This window comes from Pelodiscus sinensis, chromosome 20 (genome assembly GCF_049634645.1).
Source record: "Pelodiscus sinensis isolate JC-2024 chromosome 20, ASM4963464v1, whole genome shotgun sequence".
NCBI lineage: Eukaryota > Metazoa > Chordata > Testudines > Trionychidae > Pelodiscus > Pelodiscus sinensis.
This window is the reverse complement of record NC_134730.1, coordinates 23,243,993-23,262,071: the sequence shown is the minus strand read 5'-3', so window position 1 is coordinate 23,262,071 and position 18,079 is coordinate 23,243,993. Positions and strand designations below refer to the sequence as shown.

The 18,079-nt window shown below is 48.2% G+C and overlaps 1 protein-coding gene across 23 annotated transcripts in view; it reads right to left on the bottom strand.

Moving 5' to 3' along the window:
* Positions 1-18,079, bottom strand: part of ARSG (arylsulfatase G) — a 147,242-nt gene that overhangs the window by 104,346 nt on the left and 24,817 nt on the right. For 14 of the 23 annotated variants that reach the window (XR_012896913.1, XR_012896914.1, XR_012896916.1 and 11 more), the window contains 4 exons: positions 15,749-15,937; positions 4,297-5,136; positions 2,445-2,632; positions 685-732 (listed from right to left, as the gene is read on the bottom strand). Coding sequence is in view for 18 of the 23 variants with exons in the window: in XM_075903967.1 (XP_075760082.1) it covers positions 685-732; positions 2,445-2,632; positions 4,297-4,517 (457 nt within the window). In the remaining 5 variants the exon portion in view is untranslated. Of the gene's footprint in view, positions 1-684; positions 733-2,444; positions 2,633-4,296; positions 5,137-15,748; positions 15,938-17,134; positions 17,427-17,778; positions 17,988-18,079 lie in introns of those variants that run through there. The other 9 variants (XM_075903975.1, XM_075903976.1, XM_075903968.1 and 6 more) reach the window with 8 other exon arrangements.

Here is an 18,079-nt window from a genome sequence, read left to right as displayed (position 1 = left end):
CCACCCACCCCACTGAAAGCAGCCGTTGGTGTGAGCTTAGACACAGAGAGGTCTAGAGCGGAAATATCCCCTACTCCACCATGGCTACCCAAAGGAACCCACACCTCGCCGACTGCACCCCCTCTCTGCCGACCCATGGGAGCTTGGGAACTGGCATCCCCACTCAGGAGCTAGAGCCTCTCTTTCTGCAGGGAAGTCAAGTCCCTGGCCACCCGGCAAATCCCTTCTGTTGCTGTGGAGGTGGGCAGTCTCCTGCACCGCCTGCCCCTTCCCTGCCGTGCGGCAGAACTCTTCCGGCTCTGCACATGAGCATGAGCGGAAAGGGTAGCACAGTATCGCTGCAGACGAATGCAGAGGAGCCAGCTCCTGGCTCCCTCCTCCCTTTCTGACGGCAGTTACCCAGGAAGAAGGAGAATGGGCTTAAAAAGAGGAAGGGACAGTGGGAAACAGTGTTTACAGTAAGCTGTGCACTTGTGCGGCCACTCAGGAGAGAGTCAGATGCTGCTCAGCTGATTAGCAGAGCGTCCACCGCTAGGTTTTGTATTTTTATTGGCAGGGCACAGTCACACAAGTAAAAATTATTCCGCACATGGGTGGGAAAAAAGCTTCACATGGATTTGAAAGATTAGAGGGGATATTGGTGAGAAACAAAAACATGTCTTGGGTTTTACAACACAGTCTTACCACGGAAGTTGGGATGATAAAGGCCGCTGTGTCCTAGGTGCCATTTACCTGCACGGAAGCAACAGAAAGTCTTTTCAGCAGGAAAGCTTTGCATGTACTAATAATTACATAAAGTGCCCAGGGCCTGCCACTTAAATCCAGTAACAAGAGTTGATGTCTTTTCAGATCCAGCTTAAAACAGGTAATTTTACCAAGAGCTCCATTCCTTAAGGGTGTTTGATTTCAGAGGAATTGCATAAGATAATTCTTATGTTTTCTCAAGTCTCTCTCATTGTTAAGCCCTTGAAAGCTCTGCCATTCAGTTTTTGAAGACAGGACGTTCTACAAGGTTCTGAATGGTGCATTTGCTGAACTGCCAGATATAGGTTTTCACAATCTGGCCCAACATGAAAACCAATGGTTTTAATTATGAAGCTTTCGCTATTCTGGACCATATCTTGCTGTAATTTTGCATGGAAAACCACCTTTGAAGTCAAAGAATAGTTTTGCATGTAAGTCAATGTAAAGATATGGCAAGATGTGCATTGAACTAACTGAATTTCCTGGTTTCTGTGACTTTCTTTTATTGCAATTTGAATAGCTCTGAATGAAAGTATAAGATTTACTCTCATTATCCACAGATGACTGATTTGACACACTAGAACGACTCCCTTGGAAGTTGGTACAGAACTCCATATGTTTACAGTAGGAAGGTCAAAACTTACAGACCATTGACACAACATAGTATAACATAGCTTTTCATGCTAGCACAGGGTATTGCATCAAGGAATATTCTGGTCTGGGGACCCAGAACCATTCTGAACATCATCAATATTTTGATAAAAAGTTACCAATTGTAGGGGAAAAAACACTTTCCTGAAGCAATTCGCCCATTGGAGGGGGCCAAAAGTTTAGTTCACATCATGAATTAACCACCCAGAAAATTACACATTATTTTCTTTTAAAATATCACAGAACTGCCAAAAGGGAGGGGAAAAAAACCAGGAAAAAAAGCAGTCCTTTAAGTTCTTCTTTACTGAATGCATGGGTTTCAATGTAAGGAAAAGACGCCCAAGCAGTGGATGGGATCCTGTATAAAAAGAGAAAGGAAGAGAGAGAGAGACAGAGACAGAAAGTAGACTGGAGAACATACACCAAGCATCTTGAACCATATAGTTCAACTTGCTCCTGGACCAACCTGCCTCAGTGCTATCCCAGAATGGACTGATCCTGGAGGTGAATGAAGAGTGAGTTTCCATGGCACATTTCAAGATTTGACCTGCCTGCTAGCAAGGGAACTGTCATCCAGTGTCAAGCGAGATGATGCTTCAAATGATGCAGACATCCCGTAGCCATGATGGTCAAGCTCCCTTGGCTGAACCACCATCACCATTAGTTAATGCTTCAGTCACAGTAGCCTTCCAAAGCCCCAAGCGGGATTAAGTGGTACAAGGTGCTGCACAGACCACAGAGGCAGACACAGTCCCCACTCCCAAGACTTTACAACATAAATGCTCATATAATCACTTGCGGCCACACCTAACATGGAGTTGAGCCAATAAATTAGCTGCACGGTCGATCCTGTGTCCCCTGCTCAGGGTGCTGCAACGATCTTTATAGTGGGAGGTGCTGAGAGCCACGGACCCTAACTGTAAACCCTGTATAGAATGGAAACCACTTCCAGCCATGCGATTCCCAGCACCCTTGTTCTAGTGCCCTTGCTGCCACTGTCAACATGAAACAGAACCAAGTTAGTGAGCCGCATGCAGCGTGTTAATTACCTATTACCCCAGTGATGTATCCTGCATCCTTCAGAACCTCAGCTAACGTAGTCTCATTGAGGGGGAGGCCACCCACGGATGTGACAGCAAAGTTGTGGGTCACTCCATTGCGAATGCCAAGCCTTCCTGTGAGCAGGGAGGCACGGGAGGGGGAACAAGTGGATGCAGCAGAGTGAAAATCCACAAATCTAGAAGAGAAAGAGACAGAAAGTACCTTAGGAGTTGTGCCTGCAAGGTCTGGCAAAGAGCTGAAAAAACTGCCTCTCTTTGCTGACAAAAACTGACAGGGACCCACATGCTGGGCATTGTTCCAGGAGCCCAGGGCTACAAACCACACACACGATTGCCATTTACTTACCACAATCACAAGTGCAAATGATTGTGCTGTCCATGTTAGTGGCCAAGAAGATGCCCTGTGGCCCGAAGATAGCTGAGTTGAATATTCCTACTACCATGAATCTATCTGGCTACGTCTACACTGCCCTCTCTTGTACAAAAAATATGCAAATGAGGCAAAGCGTGGAATATCACCGTGCCTCATTTGCATAATTAATGAGGCTCCATTTTTGTGCAAGAGGCTTTTGCGCAAAAAGGAGCTGTCTACATGGCTCCTTTTTGCACAAAAACTTCCTCTTGCACAAGAGCTGTTCTTCCGCTTTTTTTCAGGAAGCTCAGGGTTATTGCTACAATGCATTGTATACCCCGGTAAAAAGGTTATTAAAATCATTTTCCAGCTGAGATTTCTCTCTGGGTTCTTCACAAAAAACATGGTATGATTTCCTCTGTGATTACCATAAGTTGTATTTATCAATGGCCTTAAACACGAGACTCCTTATTTGAACCAGGACCTGCCTCTAAATATTTGCTGAACAGAAGAAAAGGCTTTACTGCTAGGCAGTTGGTTCATGCAAATATCTAGCAGGTGTTCCTAAACTGTAAAAACCCAGGTTCCCTGCCACACTGGCCTGAAGCTAACCAGTGTCAGCGTGAAGAACAAATATGTTGCAAACCACCAAAGTCCTAAGCAGTTATGCTCTGTTCACTGATTTCCTGAGCATCTGTGCAGGTTTTCCGATCTTGATGCTTAGTCAAGAACTCTTCCGTGGGTCACCACCTGCACCTTTGGGGGTTGCTGCTGCCGCCTGCAGACCCATGCCATACATAAGAAGGATACTGGGCACTTGTATCACCCCTTCTGTGGGAGTTCTCGAAGGTTTAACAGACACTAAAGCTGGAACTATCAATGGGGTCTTAGGAAGCTAGGTGCCCATCATCCTTTTGAAAATGCCAGCCTGGAAGCTCAGCATCACAACCCGTGTGGGGTAAGGAAGCATTATTCTCCCCCAGTTGCTGAGAGGGAAAGAATAGTGAGGAAAGATACTGCCCAGGGCCACCCAGAGTTTTGTTTCACATTCCTGGGCTTTAAGCACCCTCCCCGTTCCCCCTTCTCCAACCAGCTCATGGCTGACCTGCCTAATCCAGACCCTTTCTAAGGCAAATGCAATGTCTTTTGGCTCTTCATCCTTCTGGCCTGTGCCAGGGCCCCTACAGTGCCATGCCCAATCACCCCCAACTGGTGAGGCAAAATCCCTCCTCTTGCTATTTTGAGGGCATACATGATGTGACTCATGGACCGCCCTGGGCCGGGGCTGGGGGGTGTCTCAGCATTGCGATGAATTTGACCACAGGATGGTTCTCATGTGGGTCTCAGACAGGATGCACTGGCACGTACTGTTGCTGTAAGAACTAGTGAGAACCTCTGTTCATTTTACTGTTGGACACCTGCCATTTGGTATCATACACTCAGTACATGGAAGACTCAGGAACAGTCAGATGCCTCTTTGAGGCTTACCTCATTCCTTCTGAAGCCATCCGATCCAAGTTAGGAGTGTCTTTGGTTTCTGCCCAGTTCGCCCCAAGGTCCCCCCATCCCATGTCATCTGCCAAAATGACGATGAAATTCGGCTTCTCTGCGGTCCTCTTCTCACCCACACAAAGATCTGAGAGGTAATAGAAGAGCCCAGCTAAACAGCCAGCCAGCAGCAGAAGTGTTTTCAGGAACAAAATCTCCATGGTGCTGTGGGAATGCCTCCTGCAGACCTTTATTCGGAGTGAGTCGGTGGCAGTGGCTTATTCCTGCCACACGCTCATCTGAGAGCTCCCATTGTCATGCGTTCCTTAGATGTGATTCAGCTGTTCATTGCCACCCAAAGCCACCCTAGGAGTCACGGTCTCTGGATGGTGCTCAAGAGATGAGCCACAGAACCACAGTACTGACTTGTGAGAATCTGGAAATCAATGGAAGCCTCTCTCTCTTTTCCATTGGCAAACAGCAGACATGCTAAGTGAGATCTTATAGGAAGTCACAATAGTCAGACTGTCATTTAGTAATTGTGGGGTTTCACTAAATATGCAATGAAAATGATAATGTCTTATTAACATATGGGTTTACTGTTTTTTCCCCAAGCTTCTTTATCCTGATTCCAAACTGTCTCCACGTTTTATAAATGACTTAGTCCCAGGAAGCATGACATTTAAATTACTGATGTTTGCAGTAGAACGCTCTAATTTGGCCTTCTAAAAAGGACGTTGTCCATTTTTCCAAAAGAAGAGACAAACGCCGAAGTTGAATGATGTTGAACTGTTCTTTCAATTCCATAAGGGAGACACCTTTACATTACTGCAAATGTTCCTAGGCAAGAAAAACAAAAGACTATTAACACTGGAAAGAGCTAGACCTTTTTAGACTTTACCCTAGTGAGCGTAAGAATTGTTTTTCTGTGGCACAGACATTTCCTTTGCTTTGCAATTTTGCTGTCAAATTTAAGGTGGTTGTAACTCCACTGATAACTACTCCAATGCCTGGAAACAAACAGGCTGTGTCTACACTGGCAAGTTATTCCGGAAAATCAGCCGCTTTTCCGGAAAAACTTGCCAGCTGTCTACACTGGCCGCTTGAATTTCCGGAAAAGCACTGAGGATCTAATGTAAAATCATGAGTGCGTTTCCGGAAAAACTATGCTGCTCCTGTTCGGGCAAAAGTCTTTTTCCGGAAAACTGTTCAGGAAAAGGGCCAGTGTACACAGCACAGTAGTGTTTTCCACAAAAAAGCCCCGATCGCGAAAATGACGATCAGGGCTTTTTTGCGGAAAAGCGCGTCTAGATTGGCCATGGATGCTTTTCCGGAAATGCTTTTAGCGGAAAACCTTTTCCGTTAAAAGCATTTCCGGAAAATCATGCCAGTGTAGACGTAGCCACACAGTGCCCATTTTCCCTAATCACCACGTATCAAACATACAGTCTATAATTGGATAAACAATCAAGCCCTATTTCTTCTTATACAATTAGGAGTTGAAGATCACTGGAGAGGTAATTTTGCCTAGATTTACCATGTGATCTCAGATTTGACTTTTGAGCATGAGGTCATGGGTTCAAAAAACAAATTAGATAGATTCCGGGCGGATAGGTCCATCAAAGGCTAAGAACTGAGATGGTCAAAGACATAACCACATGCTCTGGTTGTCTCTAAACTTCTGATTCCTAGTAGCTGGGACTGGAAGACAAGGGATGGATCACTTGTTAATTGCCCTGTTCTTTTCCCCCCCTGAAGATCTGGTACTGGCCACTGTCTGAAGACAGGACACTGGGGCAGATGGACCTTTGGTCTGACTCACTATGGTTGTTCTTATGCCATGTGGTGTTACTAATCTGCAGACAGGATTTATGTGCAGACTTTCCACCATTTTTAACAATTTACAAGGACTAAGCTCAGTTAATAAAACTCAGGGTTTTTTTTTTTTTTAAATTAATCTTGATTTACACTGAATAAACCCACTCCTCAAACAGAGCCAGGCTTCCTTGTGTGACACAGCATCTTATCCCAGGAGAAGTGCTGTGGATGTTAGTAGGGCCAGGCATGGAGTTCTCGCAATGCGACACAATCTACAGCACAGACAGCAGTGCTGGGCGCAGGGGAGGCTGGAGAAAAGCTAACGTAGTAGCTGTGCTGACGAATTGTCATGAAAATCAGTGCACTGGCATGGTAGTACCTAGGGACAGATTTGGTCCAAGGAGACGTATAAAAAGGCATCAGAATTAGGGCTAAGTCTGCATTGGTGCTTTACTGTGCTGTCGCTTTCTGGCTCAGGGGTGTGAAAAAACACACCCCTTCCCTCCCCCCCACTATAAAGCAGTGTTTCCCAAACTATGGGCCGCGGCCTGATACCAGGCCGCAGGAAAAAAGTACTGGGCCTCAGCGTGGTTGCCGGGGTGTTCCGGGCTCCCGGAGTGCCTGTGTGTCACAGGGTCTCCCAAGCCTTTGGCCAGCCAGGGCGGAGTCTGCAGCTGGATCTTCCGGCTCCCGGCAGATGTGTAGCTAAGGGAGGTCGGGGGGGGGGAGGAGGAGAGAGCCGGCCATCAGAAGCAGCACTGGCCGAAATCGGGGCAGACCAGGGAGATTGGGGGAGGAGCAGCCAGCAGAAGCAGAGCTGGGCAGGGGGCTGGCCGGGGGAGATAGGGAGGAGGAGTAGGGGAGAAGCGGCCGCTGGAAGCAGGGCTTGCCTGGGCCATCGGGACTGTCCGTGAGAGATTGGGGGCTAGTGGAAGCAGGGCTGCCGGGGGGGTGCAAGGTCGGTGGTAGGGAGCTGGCCGGGGAAGATGGAGGGGAGGGAGAAGCGGCCACCGGAAGAGGGGCTGGACGTGGGCAGCGGGACTGGCCAAGGGAGATTAGGAGGAGAAGCGGGAGAGAACTGGCTGTCCGGGAGGGGATTGGGGGAAGTGGGGCTGGCCAGAGGCACAGCAGGGGGAGCGAATTGGCCAGAGGGGAGCAGGACTGACCCGGCCATATGCGGATCTCAGGGCGCAGCTCCCCCCCTCCCCCCCCCACCGCAAAGCACGAGTGAGTCTGGCCCGGGGATTCTATTGTGCCAGAATCAACTTATTTGAATATTCATCATTTGATTAATGAATATGCAAAATATGCAAATGAATGTTACTGGTCCTCCAAAAGTTCGTGAATGGATTTACTGGTCCCCATGTCAAAAAGTTTGGGAACCCCTGCTATAAAGGACTCCCAGCTACCACTCCCCTCATGAAGGCAGGTTACCTAGAACAGTGTTTCTCAACCTTTTTTTTTATAAAGTACCCCCTTTTCCAAAAATAAAAGTAAGTACCCCAGTACCTATAGTTTTCAGACACAAAATCTTTTTCTACCATTGCAACACATTTGTTTAAACACCCGGGCGGGGTGATGAAATTCTGGGGGATAAAAAGTACAAAAATAATAAAATGCTGTAAAACTTGAAACAAAAGTTCCATTTTTTCCAAATTTCAATTGTGTTGATGTACCCCCCAGACTTCTCTCGAGTACCCCTGAGGGTACTCATACCACTGGTTGAGAAACAGTGAACTAGAGTATTGCTGTGCTTTCAACTTGTAAGTGTAGACAAAACCTAAGAGAACTAAGTTTGGCTGAAGGCAGATCTAGGGGACAAATGCCCGTAGGGCAAAGAGAAACTGCCCAAAGTTACAATTCAACATCTAGTGGAACATATAGCTGAACATATAATTTAAGTTGAAAGTTATGCTTTAACTAAACTGACTAGCCAAAATTCACCAAGAAAATGAGCTGATGCTGAAGAAACCAGTATGAATTTCAGGAGATGGTCATGAATGAGATGAAGGGAAGTTGATGTAATCTACAGGACTTCAAGCTAGTTATACAAAGCCCTCAGCACAAGCCTAATCTGCAAGGACAACAAGAGTGATATCAGAGGATGAGACATTTGAATGGGCAAAGAACTGGTTCGAATATCAAATACAAGGAGCACTGTGAATATGAGCAGATTGAAGTGGGCAGAGAAAGCTAGATGAGTCCAGCTACAGCCAGTATTATGACAGCTGTTTCCAGTTGTGTATCAATGCCCTTGAGGAAAGAATGTGCAGCTGATTATACAAAACTTGTGGGTCAGTCAACACAACCGAGGAAGGCAAAAAAATTCAGAACGATCTCGATAAACTCAGAGGAAGAGTAAATAAATGAATGCTCAAAAACCAAAGAGACCGTGAGATTGCCGAGTAAAAAAAGAGAGAAAACACAACAAGCACCAATGTGTAGGTCAAGAATTTAGCAGCTGGCAGTGGGGAATTAATCATCATTTCCCAGCCAAATTCGGTACTAAGTTTAAAAAACCTTAGGACTGCTGATCAGCAGCTTTCTTTAGTCTTCTAACTTATACTAATAAATCATTGTCACAAATATGACTTTGTGTTGTTATTTAACACCTTAGGTTATACTCACACTACGCTGCCACTTTCCTCTGAGGCTCTCAAAGCTCTCTATAGACATTCATTAACAAAGTGTGTGAGCTACAGAACAGCCCTCCAGATGCACAGTCAATCCAGGGTCACACACAAGCCATTGCCTGAACCAAGAGCAGACCTCAGGATCTTGACTCCCATTCCTATGCATTGACCACAAAACCATAGTCTCTCCCTCATATATTATGCTACCAAAAAGAACCTATATCTGATAGGGAGCTAGATTGAATTAGCACTAAATTGTAGTAAGATTTATGGGCATAAAATTCCTTTAGAAAGATTTTGAACAAATGAGCCCAAATTGTTTCCTGCAGGGTTCCACAGATTAAAGTTACTGCAAGTCTCTTTGGACTTCCCTGACCGATATAACTGTTTTTTCCTATTATTTGGGTTGGATGTTTTAGTTAGCTTTTTTTCTGTTAATGGAAAGAGAAGCATCAGAAATAAGTCAGATGTCTCTTTTCTCAAGTCTTTTTTCTCAGTGTACCTTGCAGAACACTTTAAATATTGCCTTGTGTTCACAGAGAAACATCCCATAAAGTTTGCCAGATTTCATTTTAAAAAATATTTCTGGAATAAACCCTGTTGTATAATCATTTCATATAGGGATGTAAGCAACTAGTCGACTAGTCCCTCAGTTAGTCATTCTTCCCCCCCACGCTTGTGTGTTAGCACTGCGTTTAACCATTTAACCAATTAAACAGAATTTTACATCCCTTGTCTACTCTAGAGTTTTTTGCTATTTTACAAACATCACAGAGGACATGTCTACACTGCCCCTTTCGGGCTACATCCACACCGCAGGCTTCTTGCACAAGAAGCTTTCTGCAGAAAAGATCTTGCACAAAAACTTATTGCGCAGGAGCGTGTCCACACTACAAAAGCGCATTGCAAAAGCGCTTTTGCGCAAGAGAGCGTCCAGACTGCAAGAAAGCCTCTGTTGCCCGCCCACACACACCTTTTTGCGCAAAAACTCTTGCGCAAAAAGGAGTTATTCCTCGTAGAAAGAGGAATGCCTACACTGCAAAAACCCCTCTGTTGTTTTGATTTACTGTAAATGTACTTGTGCAAAAATGCGCTTGAGGTGTGGACACTTCGTTTTTTTCCTGCAAAAATGGCCATTTTGGTGCAAAAACCCTGTGGTGTAGACGTAGCCTCAGTGCTAAAACTTTAGTTGTTCAGGAGTATGAAAAAAAACAGATTTAAAAAAAATATCTTGACGATTTGGTAACCTTTTTTTTTTTTTTTTTTTTAAAGCCGATGGGAAACTCAGTCACACTTGCAAATCGCCTCTTCTACCCTAAGCAATTCTTAAACCATATGTGTGTCCTTGCTGGAAACACTGCCTGTACTCATCAGAGAGGAAGCTCACACTGCTACTATTGTAAAAGGACTGAACCAAGAAATTTAGTTTGCTCAAAGCTGTTAAAAAAAGCCCTAATTCTAAAATCACCAGAAATCACGCTGACATTCTGATTTGACACACACAGCTAACTATTCAGAAGAAGCTGATACACTGAGCCCCCACTGTTTCCAATGTCTGCAGCCTGGGAGTGTAGAGGTGTCTGATCAGACGGCTCTGAAGGAGACGGTGACCAGGAAGCCTCCTGGGAGAAGCCATCGTGAGGCGAACGGGACGTCAGGGATCAAAGTGTGTGGATTCTGTTGGAGGTCAAAGAGATGTTGTGGGAGGATCTGGGAAAATGTACCTTATCTGAACTTTGTCAGCTTTCAATTCAGTTCAGAAAAAGGACAAAGGTCAGAGGGGTCTTTGATTTATCCAGCCCCTCCCAGCCAACCCACAGTGCTGCAGTCAGGCTATGCTTCCCCACACTCAGAACCAATAGCCTGTTGCTACAGCCTCTGGGACTTTCCCAGGCATCCAGACCACACACCACTTCTTGGTCTTCTGCATGAGGTCAAGTGTACTATCATATAGATGTATCCTCCAACGGGACGCTGTACTTTGCCTTGTCCATTCAATAGTCTGGTAGGTATTTATATCTCAGAGTTCCAGGATCTTGGGCCCTGATCCTGTGGGCCACTCCATCAGGAGAACCCAGCGCCTATAGATGGTCACCATTCATGTCAGTGGGCACAGTGGTCTGTGTTGCCTCACGACTTGACCAGCAGAGTAACTTGAAGGATGGAGGCTATACTGCCTGTCTCTTTTGCAGAAACTCTCCATGCACACGCCATCCTAGCCACACGCCCACCAGCCTTCCCATCCTAATAGCACAGTAAAGTAAATAAGCAAAGTTTAGCATCACGAGAAAAGAGCCTAATCCGCATTTAGAGTAACAGCCCATGAAAATGTGTCCTTGTGGTGCACCAAGGGTGCAAAACAGGTAACAGTGCTCTTAGCTGAAAATGCCCAAGCAAGGTATCTTTTAAAATTGTATTTGGGAAAAATCAAACCCTGCTGGTAGGATATGTCCTGCTAACAAAAGGGCTCCTGGCTTTGCCTATCAAATCTCACTTAGCACGAGTGACCTACCACAATAATGCATTGCCACACCCTCACCTGACCAAGCTAACTGCGTGTTCAGATAACCAAGAGTGAGGCTAAAGTCTTGGGAGAAGTTTCAGTTTGCTGGAAGGAGGTAAGCAGGTATAATATGGCTAAAAAAAGCCATCCAAATCATTTTCAAAGGACATTGTCCTCTCTGAGGGTGTGTCTACACTGTTATTCTGAATTTCAAAATAGCATGTCTACACTGCAGGGAAGTCTCAAAATGAGTCCAAGGCAGGCTTCTCTAATGTGGATGTGCTATCTCGATTTAGAGCCCCACGAGGTACTGGTGAGGAATAACTTAGAATGGCCCTGGTAAGAGGCTATTTCGGAATAGCAGAGGTGGAGCATCTACACACTCCTATTTTGAAATAGGTATTTCGGAATAGGCGTTATTCCTCATAGAATGAAACTTACAGATTTCAGAATAAGCTGTCTTATTTCGAAAGGCTGTGTAGACACTCACTTTGTTATCTCAAAATAATGGTGCAGTGTAGACGCATCTTAACTGAAAAGGAAAAAGTCATTGAGGCCTATACCTATCCACTAGGATCTGATTACACTGCTTGAGCCTCTTAACCCTCAGGGTATGTCTACACTGCAGCTGGGAACATGTCCATAGCTGGGGTAGGCATAAATGCACTCAGTCTGATGGAGCTACTGAGCTAAAAATTGCAGCATGGCCACTGCAAGCACAGACAGCAATGGGGGCTAGCCTCCCAAATTCAGGCTCGCGGATCCCCAGGGTACGTTCTTGGGTGGCTAACCCATGATGCATAGGCCATACTGCTACTTTTAGTGTGTTAGCTTGGGCAGAGTTAGCACATCTTTACATGAACCCTCAGAGTCATTAATAGAGATGTAGCACAAAGTACAAAGAGAACTAAAACATGCCTACGCGACAGATAATCTGTGCCCAATTCTCCATGCCCGACCATGAATCATCCAAACTTCATAGTCAGCAAAATGCTATAGCGTGTGCTTTTCCCCCGGACTTCAATGGGATTCATGCAAGGGCTTAAGTTCTTTGGGATGGGAACCAGCTCCCTGCTTAACGTCATCCGGCCTGAGGAAGTCTTTGTGCCGTGGGCTGGAAGCCCTGCGCCCTGGTTCCTCCACTATTAGGCTGGATTTGGGAGCACTGGCTTGTGGCAATCGGGGAAGCTCTGTGTGCTGTCCTTTTCCACAGGCACTGTCCCTGCGCTCCCATTCATCACGAACCACGGCCAATGAGAGCGGTGGGGGCAGCACCTGCAGGCAATACCAGGGTGCAAAGCCGCCACTGCCCAGGGGTCATAGGGACGTGCTGGCCACTTCTGGGAGCGGCACAGGACCAGGGCAAGCAGGAACCTTGTCTTAGCCCCGCTGCCCCACTGACTGGGAGCTGCCTGAGGAAAGCGCCCCATGTCCTCTCCTGCATCTCAATCCCCTACCCCAGCCCTGAGCCCCCTTCTGCACCCTAACTCCCTCCCAGAGTCTGCACCCCCAGCCCAGAGCCTCCTCCCGCACCCCAAATTTCTTGTCCCCTTCCCCACCCTTCACATTCCAACCCTCTGACCCAGCTCTGAGTCCCCCTCCTGCACCCAAACTCACTCCCACAGCCCACACCCTCACCCTCTATGCCAGCCGTAAGCCCGCTCCAGCACCCTCACTCCTGCCAAGGCCCCACACCTACACCCTAACCCCTGCCCCGAGCCCACTCCTGCCCTCCAAACCCCTTGGCTCCATCCTGGAGCTCCTTCCTACATCCCAAACTCCTTATCCCCCACCCAGAGCCCGCACCCCAGTCGGAGCCTTCACCTCCTCCTGCACCCAAACTCTCTGCTCCATCCTGGAGCCCCCTCCAATATTATGAACTCCTCCTTTTCGGTTCCATGCTAGAGCCTAGTGGAAGGCCTGAAGCCCGCGCAGCAAGGCTGTGTGTGGCTCAGGACTGATATATTTTCTGGGGATCAGTGGCCCCTGATAGGAAAAAGGTGTACCGGTAGTTCGGAATAGGAACGAGGTGTACCGGTAGTTCGGAATAGGAAGCCTAATCCGAACTACCTAGTTCAAGCCGCGTGTAGCCGCGGGCACGGAGTCCGAACTAGAGGACATTTAAAAATGGCAGCGCCCGGCAAGATGCAAATGAAGTCCGGGAAATTCAAATCCCGGGCTTCGTTTGCAACTCCGGTTGCCTACATTAACCACCCTAGTTCGAACTAGGGTGGTAGTGTAGATATACCCTAAGAGCCTTAGCATGTTGGTTTCTCACCTGGAGCCATACATCTCTTCCACTGCCTCAAAACTATTTGCACTGTAACCCACGGAGTGAATGACGGAGGATCGGGCAGGCGATGAACTCCTCAGAAAGATCTTTTTCACCCACAGGTCTTTAGTAAAGAGGAATCAGAGAGATGGGACATATGCTGATGTCTTCACTCAGAGGAAATGTCCTTGAAAGTCAATGGCGTGAGTTGCCAATTGAAAGTGAATGGGAGTTTTGGGCTGAGTTGCCAATTGAAGTCAAAGAATGCTCAAGATTGTTTCTCCGGGATCTGATCATTTACGCCCCAGAGCTGAGCCAGGGATTCTATGGGGCTACACAACCACTGAGAAATGATATGTGCTATGTGAAATGAAATGGGCACTGCAGAATGAGTTAAAAACTGAACAAAGACCTTGATTTATTTCCTAATTTTTGTAAGTCTTAAATCAGATTCCTTAAAGTTCTTTTGAATCCCATGTGAACTAGGGCAGAGTTAATTTTTGTGTTACAGTTTTTGATTATCATAGCAATGTGGCAAGTCTCCACCATCCATAAGAACTGCAGAGCAAACAAGATAGGACTGTTTTATACCCCATTCTGGTCTCAATGAAGTACTATTATCTGCTACAAGTAGGCAAAATCATTGACTGTAAACACAAACAATGATTAATGGTGCAAGGCTTAAGAATACAGAAGGAGAGCTCTGCTTTAAGTCACAAACAATGGGCGTGTGGTGAGGGATGTTGAGATTAAAAAAACAAGAACAACCACAATCTGATTGTATCAATGACACAGTTTGTGTGCTTAGAGAACAAAGCATTGAATGCCTCCCTGGCCAGAAATGAACACGGAAAATAATGTGACTCTTTTAATTGGGGCTACCAGTCATTTTTCAAGCCCCAAAGGTTCTTTTTTCCACAAGCTGAATAATAGCCTGAAACACAGACTTCTTTGGAGACAAACCCTAAAGAATGGACCTTTTTGAGTCTCCAAAGCTAATCACATTATCAGCCAAGTTGATTTAGAAAAAGTTTAATTTTCTCTTGCAAAATCCCTATATGAATCCAAATGCTGGCACAAGAAGCCATACTTTCTGCTTAGCCACAGCCACCACAGATAAAATGAATGCAAGCCTCCTCATATGATTCAGGCCAGGTCTACTCTACACCCAGAAGGTTCGCTTAAGGTCTGCAACTCCAGCTACATAAATAATAATTACTAAACCTGCTAAAACGAACCCTGGAAGATCAACCCCCAGAGCGTTGATTCTCCAGTAAGTGGAGACACGGTCTTAGCAACATACCTGCCGATTACACTGGTTTGAAATCTCTCATTTTAGTTCCAAGGTTACCTTCATTTCATACAAATTTGGTTTCCTTTCACTTTATTCTGGAAAAATACTAACTTTAGGAATAGAGAACTGGAGCTGAGGTTACAGGATGAGTTATTTTTATAGCTGCATTTCCCAAACTGTGGGTTGTGACTAGGGAGAGAGGAGAAAAAGAAAATGCAAGAAAGCCAGAATAAATCCTACGTGAAGAGGCACCTGTACTGCAAGGATGCATGGGCTCCGCTCACTGCTACAGCAGTTGTGGCCTGGCTCACGGAGCACAGACTCGCAATACCATTCATTCAAATGTGGCCAGTCCAAATTAGTCCGTTCAACCTTTTGACTCTAAAGGCATCACCTAAATTTGTGTCTAGTGCACTTCTGGGATGGCTCTTTGGGCAACTGAACCAAGACAAACATAATGTCCACATCCTGTTTAAAGTTCAGGGCAACTAAGCAATCTGAGACAATATGTTCTGCATTTGTACAGTACCTAGAGCAACAGGGACTTGCTCCATGACAAGGGCTCTTAAGTGCTACAATAATACAAACTATAATGATAAACGCAGCACTACTTCTCAATGTGAATTTCATGGTAGATAGTCCTGCCTATATTATTATTTGATCGGGTTTTTTTTTTACATTAAAGGCAAGGAGAATCTTTTTTAAAAATGAACAAAAACAAATGATTTTTTTTGTAATGGATTAAAAGTGAAAGCCACACTCAGACTGTCAGTTTGTTTGTCAAGGCTCCAAAAAGAAGACCTACCATTATTGTGGCACTAAAAAAAATAGGCACCAATTAGTCTTTTAAAATAATTAATCAGTGACTGGACACTGCTAGGAAAATGCAACACTTGCAGGAGCTAACCATTATTTTTTCAAGACAAGCTTACCAGATTCCCTCCTTATAGCAGGCTGGGACTTCCACTTGCACTGTTATATGCACCATCCATAGGATCCTGTCTTGCATGTCTTTCTAAACTGCACACATGCCAACTGTAGTTGAGAATTAAAGAGAATGCTGAATGCAGCGGTTTCAAAGCAAGCAGGTTTCTGATGAGACGCCAGCAGTACCTAACACGCTACAAACAGAGTGGAGGGGGGGGGGGGTGAGAGAAAACATTGCTTCCTTTGTTTTACACAAATATCCATTCTGTCTCTTTATCACACAGAGATGCAAGGGTGTCTACACAGCAAAGTTATTTCGGAAAAACAGTTGTTTAAACAAATGTGTTGCAAAAGAAAAAACTGTGTGTCTGAAAACTAGGTCCTGAGGATACTTTTTTTTCCAAAAGGGGTACTTTATGAAAAAAAAAAAAAGATGGAGAAACACTGATCTAGAAGCCTGCCAGAGCTCTTAGCAGAACTCTTGAACCCGTGGAAGAGCCACTCTAGTGGTGACGAAGCCTTCACAAGCCCTTTGCCCTCTCTAGGGATATCCTCTCCGTTTCCCAATTGACTGGGTGAGGCGACAGGACTTTCGTTTTCACATGGGCTCCACCCAGGCCTCTGGCGCTGAAGATAATACAATCACTCCTCTTAAAAAAAAAAATCCTCCCCAACCAGCCGCCCCCGGCTGCCCCACCTGTGTAAGAGCCCAGTGGGGGAGCAGCATTTGCAGGAAGAGGATGGCGGGGAGCACAGCCCCCCCTCCCTGCCCCCCACATGCACCACCCCACTGCAGCCCGCCTGCCCCCCACATGCACCACCCCACGGCAGCCTCCCTGCCCCCCACATGCACCACCCCACTGCAGCCCGCCTGCCCCCCACATGCACCACCCCACTGCAGCCCGCCTGCCCCCCACATGCACCACCCCACGGCAGCCTTCCTGCCCCCCACATGCACCACCCCACGGCAGCCTCCCTGCCCCCCACATGCACCACCCCACTGCAGCCCCCCTGCCCCCCACATGCACCACCCCACTGCAGCCCGCCTGCCCCCCACATGCACCACCCCACGGCAGCCTCCCTGCCCCCCACATGCACCACCCCACTGCAGCCCCCCTGCCCCCCACATGCACCACCCCACTGCAGCCCGCCTGCCCCCCACATGCACCACCCCACGGCAGCCTCCCTGCCCCCCACATGCACCACCCCACGGCAGCCTCCCTGCCCCCCACATGCACCAGCCCGCCCAGGATTGCAGGGGGCGCAGGGTGCAAGCTGCTGACTCCGGAGGGGGAGGGGGGGGGGGAAACCCGGCTGCGCGGCGCGCGCCCTTGGCCCCTGCCCCGCCCGCCGCGCTTCCGGCGGGGACTCCGGCTCGCGCCCACACCCACCCGAACTGGAAGAAACCTGTTCTGCCCAGCCCGGCTCCGCTCCGCGCCGGCTGCACGCGCTGGAACCTGGGCGGCGCGCGCCCGCGCCCATCAGCCCCCGGGGGGGGGGGGGATGCTGCTGCCGGGCTCGCGCCCGCCGCGCGAAAGAAGCGCTGCCCGGGGAGCGCCGTGCTGGGGGGAGCAGCGGCAGCATCCGCCCCCCCCCTTCTGCAGCAGGGGCCGTGCGGGTGCATCGCAACCCCTTTTGCAAGGGCGACAGCATCGGAGGAGGGGGGGCCGCAGGGTGGGTTATTCCCCCTGTGCAGCCCCCCCCCCCCTTCACAGTCACAGCCCTGCCCCTCCCGGAGGGTCAAGCGGCAGCAAAACCCAACTTCTTGGCCTGCTGCGCTGGGGTTTGCGCGGCAGCGGGTGCCCGCGGGCGGCTTTGCGCTGGTGCGCGGCCAGCAGGTTGGAGCGCAGGCGGCTCCAGCCCGGACGCTGGGCGTGGGAGCCGCCAGCAGCCCCGGGGAGGGGGTTCTGTCTGGGGCGTGGGTTGGGAGCAGGGAGCGTTTGCCCACCTATCCCTGGAGTAGCAGCTGGAAGGATGCTGCGACTGGGGGGGGGGGGGGGAATGTCCGGCAGGTGTCTGCTCCCTCTCCACTCACAGTTCGGTGAAAATGCAAAGCTCCCCCACGCAGCCTTTCCCCGGCCATCACCACGTACACGCGGAGGGTGGGGGGGCACCACTCTCTCGCTCCCCATGTGCACAGGACCATCACCCTCGAGGAGGGGGCGACCTCGCTCCAAACTCCGGCAAGAGGAAGGGGTGGGATGCAAAGCAAAGAAGAGGAGTGGCCGGGGGAGGCGTGTGTATTTGGGGGCCCTTTTGCGGGGGGGGTGGGGGGGCTGGGATATTGGGGTCGGGCAGCAGGTGCTGTAGGACCACCCCTCCCCCCTTCGCACGCT